The sequence below is a fragment of the Convolutriloba macropyga genome, chromosome 4 (genome assembly GCF_964194025.1).
Source record: "Convolutriloba macropyga chromosome 4, txConMacr16.3, whole genome shotgun sequence".
Taxonomy (NCBI): Eukaryota; Metazoa; Xenacoelomorpha; order Acoela; family Convolutidae; genus Convolutriloba; species Convolutriloba macropyga.
In genome coordinates this window covers 73,816,203-73,833,095 of record NC_134471.1, presented here as the reverse complement: position 1 = coordinate 73,833,095, position 16,893 = coordinate 73,816,203, and the positions used below count along the sequence as shown (strand labels likewise).

At 36.4% G+C, this 16,893-nt stretch overlaps 1 protein-coding gene across 1 annotated transcript in view; it reads right to left on the bottom strand.

Annotated features, from left to right (window-relative positions):
- LOC142338166 (proteasome adapter and scaffold protein ECM29-like) overlaps window positions 1-15,388 on the bottom strand; it is a 212,565-nt gene extending 197,177 nt beyond the window's left edge. The window contains exons 1-6 of the mRNA XM_075387803.1: window positions 15,173-15,388; window positions 11,000-11,116; window positions 10,003-10,131; window positions 5,167-5,330; window positions 1,338-1,599; window positions 802-941 (exon numbers count right to left, since the gene is read on the bottom strand). Of these exons, the coding sequence (XP_075243918.1) occupies window positions 802-941; window positions 1,338-1,599; window positions 5,167-5,330; window positions 10,003-10,131; window positions 11,000-11,116; window positions 15,173-15,388 (1,028 nt within the window). The remainder of the gene's footprint in view (window positions 1-801; window positions 942-1,337; window positions 1,600-5,166; window positions 5,331-10,002; window positions 10,132-10,999; window positions 11,117-15,172) is intronic.
- Between the last annotated feature and the right edge of the window lie 1,505 nt (window positions 15,389-16,893).

Below are 16,893 nucleotides of genomic sequence, written 5' to 3'. Positions count from 1 at the left end.
AAGATCTAGTCTCATTACAAGCAGTTCCTTCCTCTAAAGGTCAGTACACGAAATATCTATGGCTCCTTCTTTTTTTGTTGAAACATGCAAATTATTAAGATTATAACCTTAAGGTTAGATATAACCCTAAGGTCAAATTTGCACCCCTCCAATCAGTATTGTTATTAATATAATAATCTTAAAAATGAGGCTGTTCGTTCTCATAGGTAAAATTATGATTTCAAATGTTAAATAAATTAATGCTTTCAAATGTTAAATTAATGCTTTCAAATGTACATGCTTTCAAATGTTGAATAAATTAATCAGTATTGTTATTAATATAATACTCTTAAAAATGAGGCTGTTCGTTCTCATAGGTAAAAATAAGATCTGAAGGCTCCTATTTGTCTATTAACGGGTACTTTCTTGTGCTGACCGAGCAAAAACTCGGTTAAAACATTTTTAAAGCAAGTTTCGGAGGGGGAGGTTAACAGCACTAAAAATTTCTCGTGTGAATTCAAAAGACAACGGCCAGAAAACCGGTCAAGCCTAATCTAGGTTGATTTTTCTGAGTTTCAAAACTTAAACCAGAATAAATGTTCATGAAAAATATTACTTCCGTGTTCATTTTAAGATTTTTCGATACAGCAACTAGAAAAAGAGCTTGCGAAACAGCTTTCCTTCAAACACTGCTAATTTTCCTTATACGCTAATTCACACAAAAAATCGTGTAATTTTTCACCACACCAGAAAAAAATCGTGTCATTTCAAAGAGTGTTCAGAGAAAGATCGTTAGAAAAAAAGTAATCTTTTTTGGCTAACTCGTTGATGACTCTGAGTGCATTTTCGGCCACATCTGCAACTGTAGAATGGGTATCTGAAGATGCCAAGAGCAAGAGAGGACATTTCAGTTCACTACTCACTCCCATGTTGAACACCAGTCTAGTCACACCTATTTTCACCTGCAAAATTGAACAGTCTATATTTAAAGTCAAAACACATTTTAATACCCCTCCCAACAGTATATTACACACACCAACATTCGCAAATAAGTTTTCATGTTAACTCAGCATGACAATGCCACTGGTCGTTGTACTTGATATAGGTTAACTATATTCGTGTGGGGGGGGGGGGAGGCATCATTAAAATGCTTTACAAAGAAAGTTTCCAAAGGAACCTTCAAGCTTCTTGCAGCCTCTCCATTCCGTTGGAAAACCCTTGCCCGCCTAAGAGCACATATGCGCCCAGTTAAAAACTGTGAAAGGAATCAAGCTCCCGCCAATCAGAAGCACCTACTACAGCGATACTTTGTATGTAAACCGACAATTCTCCTTCACAAAAACAATGGAACAAATCACCGTTTCCAGATATCCTTCGGAGTAGGTTGAATCCAGAAACTGGTTCAGATTTTTGTATGAGTTGGTAGAAAATCCACCTGGCGCCGTTGTGTCTGCACTTCTCACGTAAGGCATCAACAGCACATCTGAGAAAAATTGTAAAACAAAACTGGTCGATTCAGAATACGTCCGCAACAGTTCACTAGTCAAAACGTCACATGGATCTGGATCTCCAGTTGAACTAGTTCTGGATTCTTTCACTGGACTGATCTTAGTGTTAGGACTAAAAACCAAATTCACATTAGCCTCAATTTGACTGAAAAAAGTAACCCGCAGATAACCGGAAATAGCCAACCTTGCCCTCTTCGACTTGTATGGGAAGTAACACATGTTAAGAGAAAATAATATTTTCAGGATGTTTAGAAACAAGTTTGAATTGCACAATAGTGTATGACCCGAAACAAATTTTCAAATAAAATAGAGCTCTGCTAAAAAATGTTGCTAACGCTCAAACTTCGAAGTATGAGGTATTTAGAAAGGTCAAGTCCAGTTGGGAGTACAAATCAAGCAAATTTAATTGAGAAAATACCAAAGTTGACATTCAATTAAATTGATATACCAATTTGGAAAAGATAAGAAAAATGGTCACGAAAAGAGAAAATCTTGGAAACAAAAAAAATACAAATTACCACCCGTGAACTAATAGAATAGTCACCATCGAAAATCATTTTAAAATTCCTTTGTCAGATTGAAAAGCCGGTAAACCTAGTCTCTAAAAATTAAAGATGCTTATCTAAAACATTTCAATTTTAAAAACTCAAAATCCGTCTCAAAGATAATCACAAAGATAACTGTTATTTTGATCCGAATTTCCTATTTTTGTACTTAGTCTTTCTCCTTCCAGTTGATGAGAGGATAGCGAGTATAAAACAAAGACAACTTAACAATACACCCCGACCAAGACCGGAGAAAACACGGTCTAAGCATCGTGAATCTAAAATTGTTCTTAATGGGTTTAGCACGTTTCATTCTTGCTTTCGTTAATCGACATTGAAATGCAATTCTTTCAGGTTCTTTTGCTGGGATCCTTTTAGTGAGTCTTCGTTATATCACAATTGAATAGATTGGGTCGGGTTATCCAAAAGACTCGAAAAGCTTTGATGGAAATGTTGAAAGAAATGCAAACGTAGATTAAGCAAATTTCTTTTGACCGATAAAATTTGTGCAAACAAAGCCAGCTCCAATTTCAAGTTCATTGACAATCAAGTTAATTCCATTCATAACTTCAAGAGATCATTGGTTCTTTATACCTGATTTGTAGAGGTTTCTTAAGCACAGAAGGGTGGGCGAAGCGTGAAAACGTGAAAAATTTTATGACTCAATTATTATTCGAGAAAACAAAAAAATATCGGGGGGGGGGGGGGGTGGGCTTCTCAGTTCCATTTTTGTCAAGATGAAAATAATTTAAAACGATTAGAACGTACAAAAAATTCCATAGAATGCACACACGAACTGTCAAATGATCAAAAAAGTAAAGAATTTGAGCATCATTTTTTCATTCAGAAAAAAATTGTAGAAAATAGATTGTTTGTCAAGCACTTATCAATAGTACTATTTCTGTATCGCTCGGCAAAATTATCGATTGGCCAAAATTGAATTTGAAAAAGCAAGGGCAGCTTAAAATTCCTAACCCCCTCCCCCCGAACTATTTAAGGGATTGGAACGATAACCACTCTTTTGACATCCAACGCAATAAGTACTACATTGTTTTGTTGATCACTTTCAAAACACATGGTTCAAATGAAACCGCTAGAGAACAATGCCGAGTTTTAAGTGAGAACTTGTGCACAACACATACGTTAACACTGAGTAAAACACAGAGGAAGGAATTCTGAATAATACTTCAAAAAACGTTACTTATCAAAGTCGACTAACAGGTAAGACAAAAAAATGAACAAGAAAATAACAAAAGAAAATTACGATCCAAAAGGAGTAGGATAGGAGGGATAGATGAGATATAGAGAGCCGGAGAGGAGGGGCTTGGTTGGTAGATAGGTAAGTGCGCCGTGGGGGATTAGGTAGGAGGAGGGGGTAGGCAACTTGGTGGTAGGGTAGGTTCTTGGGGGGAGGCACTTGGCGGTAGGGTAGGTTGTTGTTGTGCAGTTTGAATAGGGAGAAAGGAATGCTATGAAAAAAACTTTTCAAAATAGCCTTTTGAGCTTAAATTTTTACCAGCAACTTCTACTTATTATACGTTAGCAACTATGCTACTGCTAAAGTCCAATGTTCGAAAACGGAGGTCAACGTTCAAAAACAAAAATCATGTTCGAAAAGAAATAAGTAAATTAAGAATAAATTTCGACAACTTAATTTTAACAACGATTTTTAAAACATAACCGACTAACGTCGGGCGAATTGCTCTCAAACGACCGGCGAGCGGTTGGCTTGGTCAGTAGCTAGCCACGGGGGGGGGGGGGGTGCACCGGGGGCTGATGGGGGCAGCACTGGGTGGGGGGGCAAAAGCGCGGTGGGGGGGGCGGGGGGGTGGAGCCAAAAGTGGGGGTGGGGGGTCAACAAAGGGGAGGTGTCAATCTCTAAGAACCGCCCCTCACACCATAAGTATAAGTACAAGTCTCCAAGACAGTTTGAGCTGAAACCGACCTGAAAGGCTCTAAGAGCACAAAATGCCCGCTGGGCGCTACCTGTTTATCCCGTTTTTGAGGACGAAAAGTCAAAAGCGTCAGACGAAAAATTGGTCAAGCGAAAAATCGCATTAAAAAAAGACCGAGAGGACTAATATAATTGCTACAAACTTCGTTTGAGAGCAATTAATAATCTATTATTGCAGCCAACGATAAAAAATATCATAGAGATTGGACTCTTTTAATTGAAGAAATTATTCAAGATTTAAGTAGGCTTTTGGAAATAGTTGTAGTCGAAATATTCCTGTTTGCCTCAGCCAGTTTTTCAATATATCTACAAACTAAGTTTTTTTCACAATCAGAAAATTAAATTGAGAATAATTCGATATGCTAAACGCAAAAAAAGCGTTCTAAGAACAACATACACAGATTAACAAGAAATATTTGACATCGATTGACTGATAAAAAGTTATAACTTTTTATCAGTCAATCTATGTCAAATATTTCTTCTGAATCTGCGTATGTCGTTCTTAAAGCTCTTTTTTGCGTTTAGCACATTAAATTAATCGCAATTTAATTATTTTCTGATTGCGAAAAAAACTGTTAGTTTGAAGATATAATGAAAAACTGGTTGAATATATTCACCCCGAAAGGAAATTGGTTTTCAATGGGCAGAAAAAAAGTGGCCATGACTGGTACCTTTGGTCAATATTAGAATTCTTTTCATTCTCTATCAAGTGCTTTTTGTGGAAGTGCTAATGTTGTCTTGTGCTTCTTTTTTCACTTTGGAGACTTTTTAGGCAGGGCCAGTGCAAGTGCCAGCCTTCTTTTTTTCGTTATCAAACGAAAGCAAACCAACAAAAAAACTGAGCTCAAAACTTGATCCAAGACTTGGTTAAGACGTGCACAAGACTTGTCAAGTCTTGGCCAAGACTTGTCAAGACTTAAGACTTCATTTAAGACGTGCCAAGTCTAACAAGTGACATGATAAGACCTCTGATGCAGTACTGATTCAAGACTTGCAATTTCACTGAATCAGTACTGATTAAGACTTGACGTTCAGTCCGGGTATACATTTATAATGTTAAATATTTCCGTTTCACTAAAGAACTGGACCATATTTCGGTACTTCATATTTTAAACCTCCATCCTGGTATATTAATATTGCGATGACAAGACCCACCCTCAGCTGGGTTTCGTGTAATCACCTGAAGTGCTTCTCGGCATAAACTGAGATAAACAAGGTCATCAAAGTCCACCTGTGGGCAACGGATTGATTGTGGAGACACGTGAATAAAGCTGGCATCAGTCCCACCTTCTCTGGATAAGACAGCCTGCTGAATCCCATCTTGATATAGACAATCGCAAAGTTCTAAACATTTAATTGTTAATTACCACCTGTAGCTTCAAATACAAACGAGCAAGTTTTGGAATGCCAGATTTCTGCCAGATTCTAGAGAAGCAGATTTTCCGATATACAGCGCCAGTGCCAAGTTCTCTTTTCAAGTCAGCCTGCTTAAATCACAATAAATTCAGGCTGAAATCTTCAGACGCTATGCGGTTCCCAATTAATGCACGATGTTCTCAGTGACTTCATCAGAGTCACGTAATCTATACTAATAATAATCTATACTAAAACAGGTTGACATATATCAGATCGAAATCGAATTTGTTTGTTAAACTGTTACAGGTATAACACCCATATTTAAAACCAAGTCAAACAGTGTAAGGAGTGGGTGATTCGGTTAGAATCATCGCGATAAAAACATCAGCATTTTGGTTATTGATAATCAGCATTTATAGCCAGATATGAAATAATTCTGAAAAACATAAGCTTAATCGGATGAAAAGTCACACGGCTATTCAAGCATATACATTTACTGAAGCCGGCCGTCGATTAAACAGCTCCTTTGCATTTGTTTTTTTTTTCATTTATTTTTTAAATCCTAGAACACATCGGATTATCTTGTAATAACTGTCAAAAGAGCATCAATAAAAAAAAATTGGCAGTCCCGTTTTCCCATTATGACAGCCCCTCCCCGCATACAGCGTAAAACTACCTCGCGGACAGAATCAAAACAGTGAAACTAATAGAATAGTCACCATCGAAAATCATTTTAAAATTCCTTTGTCAGATTGAAAAGCCGGTAAACCTAGTCTCTAAAAATTAAAGATGCTTATCTAAAACATTTCAATTTTAAAAACTCAAAATCCGTCTCAAAGATAATCACAAAGATAACTGTTATTTTGATCCGAATTTCCTATTTTTGTACTTAGTCTTTCTCCTTCCAGTTGATGAGAGGATAGCGAGTATAAAACAAAGACAACTTAACAATACACCCCGACCAAGACCGGAGAAAACACGGTCTAAGCATCGTGAATCTAAAATTGTTCTTAATGGGTTTAGCACGTTTCATTCTTGCTTTCGTTAATCGACATTGAAATGCAATTCTTTCAGGTTCTTTTGCTGGGATCCTTTTAGTGAGTCTTCGTTATATCACAATTGAATAGATTGGGTCGGGTTATCCAAAAGACTCGAAAAGCTTTGATGGAAATGTTGAAAGAAATGCAAACGTAGATTAAGCAAATTTCTTTTGACCGATAAAATTTGTGCAAACAAAGCCAGCTCCAATTTCAAGTTCATTGACAATCAAGTTAATTCCATTCATAACTTCAAGAGATCATTGGTTCTTTATACCTGATTTGTAGAGGTTTCTTAAGCACAGAAGGGTGGGCGAAGCGTGAAAACGTGAAAAATTTTATGACTCAATTATTATTCGAGAAAACAAAAAAATATCGGGGGGGGGGTGGGCTTCTCAGTTCCATTTTTGTCAAGATGAAAATAATTTAAAACGATTAGAACGTACAAAAAATTCCATAGAATGCACACACGAACTGTCAAATGATCAAAAAAGTAAAGAATTTGAGCATCATTTTTTCATTCAGAAAAAAATTGTAGAAAATAGATTGTTTGTCAAGCACTTATCAATAGTACTATTTCTGTATCGCTCGGCAAAATTATCGATCGGCCAAAATTGAATTTGAAAAAGCAAGGGCAGCTTAAAATTCCTAACCCCCTCCCCCCGAACTATTTAAGGGATTGGAACGATAACCACTCTTTTGACATCCAACGCAATAAGTACTACATTGTTTTGTTGATCACTTTCAAAACACATGGTTCAAATGAAACCGCTAGAGAACAATGCCGAGTTTTAAGTGAGAACTTGTGCACAACACATACGTTAACACTGAGTAAAACACAGAGGAAGGAATTCTGAATAATACTTCAAAAAACGTTACTTATCAAAGTCGACTAACAGGTAAGACAAAAAAATGAACAAGAAAATAACAAAAGAAAATTACGATCCAAAAGGAGTAGGATAGGAGGGATAGATGAGATATAGAGAGCCGGAGAGGAGGGGCTTGGTTGGTAGATAGGTAAGTGCGCCGTGGGGGATTAGGTAGGAGGAGGGGGTAGGCAACTTGGTGGTAGGGTAGGTTCTTGGGGGGAGGCACTTGGCGGTAGGGTAGGTTGTTGTTGTGCAGTTTGAATAGGGAGAAAGGAATGCTATGAAAAAAACTTTTCAAAATAGCCTTTTGAGCTTAAATTTTTACCAGCAACTTCTACTTATTATACGTTAGCAACTATGCTACTGCTAAAGTCCAATGTTCGAAAACGGAGGTCAACGTTCAAAAACAAAAATCATGTTCGAAAAGAAATAAGTAAATTAAGAATAAATTTCGAAAACTTTGCCATAATCAGTTTGCAAAATAAATCAAAATGTCAAAAAACGTAGGCCCATAAAATAAGCTAATAAACAATTGACAAAAAACGGAACAGTGATAAATGAAAAAATATCTTATAACCCTATGAAATTTCACATTAAGGAATTTCATTAATTTTAATTACTTTTAACGAAACTAGATTTACGAGTCGAATTAAAAAAGAAACATAACCGACTAACGTAGGGCGAATTGCTCTCAAACGACCGGCGAGCGGTTGGCTTCGTCAGTAGCCAGGCACGGTTTAGTGAGGCTAACTTCAGCTTAATTGAAGGGGCGTAGGTGAGCACAGCGGGAGGGGGGTGCACCGGTGGGCTGATGGTGTGGCATTAGTGGGGGGGGGCAACAGTGTGTGTGTGGGGGAGTCAATCTCTAAGAACCGCCCTTCGCACCATAAGTATAAGTCTCCAAAACAGACTCTGTGAATCGCATACTTGAAGACTAGTGAGCTGAAAGGCTCTATAAGCACGGGCCCGCTGGGCGCTACCTGTTTAAACCGTTTTTGAGGACAAAAAGTCAAATGCGTCAGACGAAGATTTGGTCCAGCAGAAATTTGCATAAAAAAGAACGACAGGACTAAAATAATTGCTACAAACTTTGTTTGAGAGCAATTAAACACAGAATGAAGGAAGTCTTCCAAACAAATTTGCGATATATATAATAAAATTTCCTTGAAAAAGATTTTTGCATGAGTTCTACAACAGATCGACATCTTTATCTTTCTCTTTCACTAACTGAAAATTGTCACCACAATCAATCAATGTAATATATTCAACAGAAACCACTTAATTTTAACAACGATTTTTAAAACATAACCGACTAACGTCGGGCGAATTGCTCTCAAACGACCGGCGAGCGGTTGGCTTGGTCAGTAGCTAGCCACGGGGGGGGGGGTGCACCGGGGGCTGATGGGGGCAGCACTGGGTGGGGGGCAAAAGCGCGGTGGGGGGGGGGGGTGGAGCCAAAAGTGGGGGTGGGGGGTCAACAAAGGGGAGGTGTCAATCTCTAAGAACCGCCCCTCACACCATAAGTATAAGTACAAGTCTCCAAGACAGTTTGAGCTGAAACCGACCTGAAAGGCTCTAAGAGCACAAAATGCCCGCTGGGCGCTACCTGTTTATCCCGTTTTTGAGGACGAAAAGTCAAAAGCGTCAGACGAAAAATTGGTCAAGCGAAAAATCGCATTAAAAAAAGACCGAGAGGACTAATATAATTGCTACAAACTTCGTTTGAGAGCAATTAATAATCTATTATTGCAGCCAACGATAAAAAATATCATAGAGATTGGACTCTTTTAATTGAAGAAATTATTCAAGATTTAAGTAGGCTTTTGGAAATAGTTGTAGTCGAAATATTCCTGTTTGCCTCAGCCAGTTTTTCAATATATCTACAAACTAAGTTTTTTTCACAATCAGAAAATTAAATTGAGAATAATTCGATATGCTAAACGCAAAAAAAGCGTTCTAAGAACAACATACACAGATTAACAAGAAATATTTGACATCGATTGACTGATAAAAAGTTATAACTTTTTATCAGTCAATCTATGTCAAATATTTCTTCTGAATCTGCGTATGTCGTTCTTAAAGCTCTTTTTTGCGTTTAGCACATTAAATTAATCGCAATTTAATTATTTTCTGATTGCGAAAAAAACTGTTAGTTTGAAGATATAATGAAAAACTGGTTGAATATATTCACCCCGAAAGGAAATTGGTTTTCAATGGGCAGAAAAAAAGTGGCCATGACTGGTACCTTTGGTCAATATTAGAATTCTTTTCATTCTCTATCAAGTGCTTTTTGTGGAAGTGCTAATGTTGTCTTGTGCTTCTTTTTTCACTTTGGAGACTTTTTAGGCAGGGCCAGTGCAAGTGCCAGCCTTCTTTTTTTCGTTATCAAACGAAAGCAAACCAACAAAAAAACTGAGCTCAAAACTTGATCCAAGACTTGGTTAAGACGTGCACAAGACTTGTCAAGTCTTGGCCAAGACTCGTCAAGACTTAAGACTTCATTTAAGACGTGCCAAGTCTAACAAGTGACATGATAAGACCTCTGATGCAGTACTGATTCAAGACTTGCAATTTCACTGAATCAGTACTGATTAAGACTTGACGTTCAGTCCGGGTATACATTTATAATGTTAAATATTTCCGTTTCACTAAAGAACTGGACCATATTTCGGTACTTCATATTTTAAACCTCCATCCTGGTATATTAATATTGCGATGACAAGACCCACCCTCAGCTGGGTTTCGTGTAATCACCTGAAGTGCTTCTCGGCATAAACTGAGATAAACAAGGTCATCAAAGTCCACCTGTGGGCAACGGATTGATTGTGGAGACACGTGAATAAATCTGGCATCAGTCCCACCTTCTCTGGATAAGACAGCCTGCTGAATCCCATCTTGATATAGACAATCGCAAAGTTCTAAACATTTAATTGTTAATTACCACCTGTAGCTTCAAATACAAACGAGCAAGTTTTGGAATGCCAGATTTCTGCCAGATTCTAGAGAAGCAGATTTTCCGATATACAGCGCCAGTGCCAAGTTCTCTTTTCAAGTCAGCCTGCTTAAATCACAATAAATTCAGGCTGAAATCTTCAGACGCTATGCGGTTCCCAATTAATGCACGATGTTCTCAGTGACTTCATCAGAGTCACGTAATCTATACTAATAATAATCTATACTAAAACAGGTTGACATATATCAGATCGAAATCGAATTTGTTTGTTAAACTGTTACAGGTATAACACCCATATTTAAAACCAAGTCAAACAGTGTAAGGAGTGGGTGATTCGGTTAGAATCATCGCGATAAAAACATCAGCATTTTGGTTATTGATAATCAGCATTTATAGCCAGATATGAAATAATTCTGAAAAACATAAGCTTAATCGGATGAAAAGTCACACGGCTATTCAAGCATATACATTTACTGAAGCCGGCCGTCGATTAAACAGCTCCTTTGCATTTGTTTTTTTTTTCATTTATTTTTTAAATCCTAGAACACATCGGATTATCTTGTAATAACTGTCAAAAGAGCATCAATAAAAAAAAATTGGCAGTCCCGTCTTCCCATTATGACAGCCCCTCCCCGCATACAGCGTAAAACTACCTCGCGGACAGAAACAAAACAGTGAATATTCCATAATCGTGGCCCTAATTTCGGAAGGGCGGTTATAATGGTAAAGAACGGGAAAAAATTTATTTTTTTTTTCTTTTAAAAGCAAATCAAGAAGTCGGGTCAGATGAAGACAAACCTTGAAGAATACGGATGCTGACTGAGAGCCAAATTCAGTGAGCAGTTGTCTCACAGGCATCTGGACATTGACACGTGATTTCACTCTCTTGTTCACATGCACCAAGATCTCCATCACCTGACATGCAAAGGGCCTTTTGACACTCACCAAAAAGCGAAAAAGTACCATGTACCTATTACATGCGACAGCAAAAAGAGCGTCATCAGAGATTGCTTAAAAAGTAGACAGCATTGCAAATTATTGTCTCCGTTATACAACGTTTTAAGATTTGATGTCAAGTATGTGATTGAAGGCATCTAAAAGTCATAAAACGTTGTCACATTCTAGTAAAAACTTTATTTACACCTGATTTAACCAAGTCTGAGAAAGCAACTCAGTACTGATTGAGCTAAGAGTGTCAGCCTCTCCGAAAGCGATAAAAACAATCAAAAATAAATCTGACCGCGAAGGGTAAAGTTATTAAAGGGAAGTGACAAGGTTTTGATAAAAGTTTCTGAGAATGCAAAATGTGTTGTGTATTTTCTGATTTGGAACACTCAAGAGTTTACTTCGTCTGGCGAGGAGGTTTGCTATCAGCCAGCTGATTTCACTTAAGTGAGCAAGAATTGTAGCAAGAAGTTTTCAGCTCCCCATTTATTAACAACGGACGTTCTTCTGAAGTGTATTAGCGGTTTGCATATCGATTCTAAAAAAATTTTATTTCCGGTTTCATTGTCAAGCAAAAAAATGTCAGGCAGCTCTTCCAAATCACAGCTACTGGAGCCTCAAGACAGACAAATGATGGAAAAGTTTAGTAAGAGCTACAGCCTCCGGACTGTTATTTGTCCTCTCTCAATTGGATCTTATAGCAACCATCCATCTCTGGTGCGAATGAAAACAATAACATTTTTCGTCATAATTTCATCAAATTTTCTTCGTTATTAAAAACGAGTTTGTCAATTATATCTTCATATAGGGCTCCCAGGTGTTGTAACAGACACCTGTGAGCCCTATATGAAGAAATATTTGACAATCTCGTTTTTAATAACGAAGAAAATTTGATGAAATTATGACGAAAAATGTTATTGTTTTCATTCGCACCAGAGATGGATGGTGGCTATAAGATCCAATTGAGAGAGGACAAATAACAGTCGGGAGGCTGTAGCTCTTACTAAACCTTTCGCTGGATGCTACCGGAATTTCGCAATTTCGTCAGAAGGCCAAATGGTCAAAAAAAATTCTCAGTATCATTCCTTGAAATGCATGGTTATACACGCTACATTGTTGCCAGTTTTTCCAAATCACTATTGTATGCAAACATAGTAAATAGTATTTGAGCTTACAACTGACGAAATTTTGTTTCTCAAATATTGAACATTAATTATTTCATTGATCCCTCACTGCATCAAGCCTATTGAAAACTTCAAAGCATGGTTATTTTGGTTTTACAGCTTAGTAGTAAAAAAATGAATTCTTTTTGTTTTTCGTCAATTGAAGAAATGCTGTAAGAGCAGGACTCCACTGGAAAGCCGATGACACAATTATGGATATCTAAAATTAACGATTTTACGTAATCTGGTTCATAAAAAAAGTTGCGCAAAAATAAAATATTTCGCATAACAATCATGGAAAATAGTCGAAGTAAAAAAATTTCAACTTTTCGAACTATCACAAGTAATTAATTAACTTTCCGATAGCTATTCCTTTATTATTGATACTGAAGACATAGTAAATCAAGACTTCAATATGGAAAATAAAACTAAATCCAAAAAAGAACCATGAATGGATCAAAAAGTGAACCTGTGAAAAGTCAGATCAAGACTCATTCAATTCAACTGACCTTATTTCAGCAACATAAGTAATACAACGACCTGTATGAATACGGATTTAAAGAACATTATGAAACTAGACGCATTCTATGGAAAAGTTATCAAGGAGATTTAATCTTCGGAGTTTATCTGGTCGGTTAAAGGGATTTCTCCTGGCCTATCGGTAGTTTTTCTAGACTTGCTAAAGATATTTGGAAATTTCTTGCAGTTTTTTGGAAGGTTTATCCAAATACGGCACACGACAACCATTTTACGGCATGGCAAAATTGTTCATAATCTTGTTCTAGTTTTTAGCCAATCAGAAAGCTGTGAGCTTGATAGTGAACGAAAACGGAAATCTATATGAAATTTGGAAGAAAAATGGTAATTCTGCTATTTTTAGGAAAAAAGCACTCAAGGAAGAAGACCTCTCAGATTCAATCAACTAACTGTAAACTAAAACTCAAAAAGAGCTATTTCAGGAACATAAAAACATAGCCGGAAGAATTCCCGAAGCGACTCGAAATGTCAAAACTTCACAAAAAAACCGCATTGCAGCTGAAAACATTACTTTTTGCATTAAACCATTATCTCACTACCTCCACATGTCTGATCTAAAAATTTCTGAAATCTAAACCACTGTCACCAAGAGAACCAAAATGCTGCAAAGTTTTATATAATTGAAAACGTTTGGTAAGGTTAAAAAAGTCCGAAATAATTAGGATGGCCAAAATACTGATATGCTGACAGGGCTATCAATTGCCCTCAAATATTTCATGATTGTGATCTCAAAAAATCGCAAAAGTAAACGGCAGATAAGTCTTGAAAACTAAGTTAAATTTTTTAAAAAAGAAAGCTCAAATTTAAGAATAAAAAAACCGCTACAATTAGATTTCTAATCACTGCAAATAAGAAAAAAACAACACATACCTCTTCCTTGTTGTATATATGCTATAAAACATGATTTCATACGAATTCAAAAATAAAATTAATCATAGGAAAGACAAAAGTAACAGAATAATATTCAAAGGCCAAAAATCGTTTAAAAACAATACCAAGGCCGGAAGAAAATTGCAATAAATAGTAATGAGTGGAGATTTTGGAAAAGGCTTTCTAGCAAACTCTCAGTACTGCCTTATGTTGAATGAAATCAATTGCAAACCAAAAAAATGACGAAAATCTAAAGCTGAAATCATGCAATTTTTTAACAACTGAGAAATCAATATAACGAACATCATTGCAGTAGCCAGGACAAAACTAGGATCATAAAAACTAGAATGTAACGATTATTGACACAATTAAGGAACACCATAACAAAATGAAATTTATAATTTATATCAACAATAACTTGATTTTGGAGAGTTGAAAATCAAATTTAAAAAATCAAGAAAAACGAATACATCTCATTGTTCAGCATTCGACATAGTAAACACAACCAGTCATCTGAGACAAAGATCCATCCTTCTGTACAGAACAAAAACACAGAATTCAAACACACGAAACATTGAAACAATTTGCAAAAAAATTGTCAAAAAAAACTTTTAAGACTGCATTCATGAAAAAATTAACTGTTTTTTTTATAAACTTAACGCAAAATGATTGAAATTTTATTGAACCAAAATTAAATTCCCTCATGTTGCACAAAAAGACTATTTCCAGTAATTAAAACATAGCCGGCAGATTGCCGGAATAGCTGCGAAATAGACTTGCGTGCCGTAAAATACAGATTGAAAAAGATACAGAAGTGAGTTGATAATAGTTATCGCCGCCGCCTATAAAACTTACAAGTTTATTTCAAAGGAGGTTGTTTTTGGGTGCAAAAAAATTTTCCCTGTCGCGTCTCGAACCGGCGATCTCCGGATTAACAGCCAGTCGCCTTAACCACTCGGCTGTCGGACCATACAATCTGTTTTCTTACAATCAACTTTGTTTTAGGAACAGATTCTGTTTCTGAATAACCGCAATTTAGGTCACGCAGAAAGCGTGAAATCAAGCGCGAAAAAGCCATTTAAGCAGTGACGAGACAGAATGTTCTAGAACAAATGTAAAACGAAAATGCAATATAGCTACGCTCAGCTTACAGCTTCGCAGCTATAAACAAAAAAAAAACAAAAAAAACTGACAAAAATTGGATAAAACTACCAAAATCGGATTAGCATATGTAAACTTTATAAAACAAAATTAGCAAGCGGTGCCACCTTTTCGTTATTTTTTATAACTTTGCAGTCAGCGACATCAACACTATCCCAAATTTCAGATCTCGAGCTTCAGCTTGAAGAACTTTGTCACCAAAAATTGTTAGCGTAGAATTTGATGTTTCCTCACGTCCAGCATTTATGTTATCATCTTTCAGACGTACCTCTTTTTTCGAATTTGATCGACTTACCTTTGCCCTTGTCTCCGCATTGTCAGTTGCAGTATTGACCAACAGCATCAGCAGATACTTGTTCACAGCCTTCTCCAGCTGTTCATCGCTCTCACAAGCAGCGAGAGCAAAGCCTACTTTATCAACTTGCACGCTGTTCAGTCGAGGAGTTGCAACTTTCTCAGAAGTTGACTGTAAATTTTCGGAAGTGGATAACGAAGTATTGGCAGATTTCATAATTTATCTGCAAAATTTTGCAGATTTAGTTAAGCATCCGATAAAATAAAAACAAATCATAGTCAAAAACTTTCCCTAAAAAGTTTTTTGAAAAAATTTCGACGATCTTTCCGAAAAATCTCAAAAATGAAATCGATTTTCAGATCACTGATGAGCTATTTTAAAAATTTAAATTGTTCTTTAAAAATTTAAGAATTTAAAATTTTAAAAATTTGTTCTTCAAAAATTTTAAAAATTTAGGAGTTCTTTCACTGACAGGAAACAGATTAATTTGTATCAAACTTACACCACTCTATTTTGCGTTATTTTCAGCACTATTCGCTACGCGTATATAAACCAGTACATGAATTACTCTACTCGCCTTAGAGAACAATGAACTGCTTGAAGTTCTGAGACAGCAACGAGCTGTGACGCTGAAACGCTCGAAAACAAGTACATTAAAAGTTTGAAGATAAATTATCCACTATTTATAGCGCAAATTTTCCTCTCTGTTAATCGAATTTTAAGATTTTTCACATAAACTTAAAATATCAAAAAAATACGAACAGAAGTTAATCTCTAAATTGATGTTTCACCTGAACTAACAATAACAAAACATAACCGACTAAACGTCGGAAGAATTGCTCTCGAACGACTAGCGGGAGCTATAATCAATTGCAGCCTGCTTCAGTCGTGGGGAAGGGGGGGTGGAGCCTAAATGGGACTAAGAAGTTCAATAGAGGGCTTCAAATAACCACATTAGAGGCTAACATAGAGCACTATTAAGATTTAAAGTAAAAAATGGCACCAGTTTCGGTGCACTTTTCATTTGACTTTTAGTATTAAATTGCCGCCAATTGAGTTCAGCTGCTTGAAATTGTGATTGAGAGAGAATTTTAGATCACGCGAAACGCAAAAAGTCAAGGGCGTAAAAGTCACTCGAGAAGTCAAAATTGTCAAGCGACAATTTTGCATAAAAAAGACACACACGTTTACAATAATTGCTATGAACTTCGTTCAAAAGCAATTAAAAAGCTTCAGTCAGAAATTGTTTATTTTCCAATTAAAAAGTGCATAATAAGTTGGGAAAAAGTTTCACTGAGATGATGAATGAAAGATTGTTACAAAATGCAGCTGTTACTGGTGATGACTATAGAGGCATCTTAACGCAAGAAGAATTACATTATATTGGATGTATCATTTTTCCCCGACTTGTTCTTGTTTTTCGCAAACTTGGTGAATGGGAATTGAAACGATTAAGCTCAAATATGCTTGAGCCGAACTTGAAAACGAAGTACCTAACCATAAATGAAGAAAATCGGAAGAGGTCTAAACAATACATTTGACATTTGAAACATTTTTTTATTGGCCACTTTTGCGGCGCTTTTCAACGAGGGCCTAGGCACGTTTACAGCAAAAAGCCGACTTTAATGTATTTATATACAAATTTTTGTGATAAACAAATGAGTGTTCTAGAGGCTGAATTAGTTTTTGATGCGTGTTAATTAAATTATTTTACCTAATAA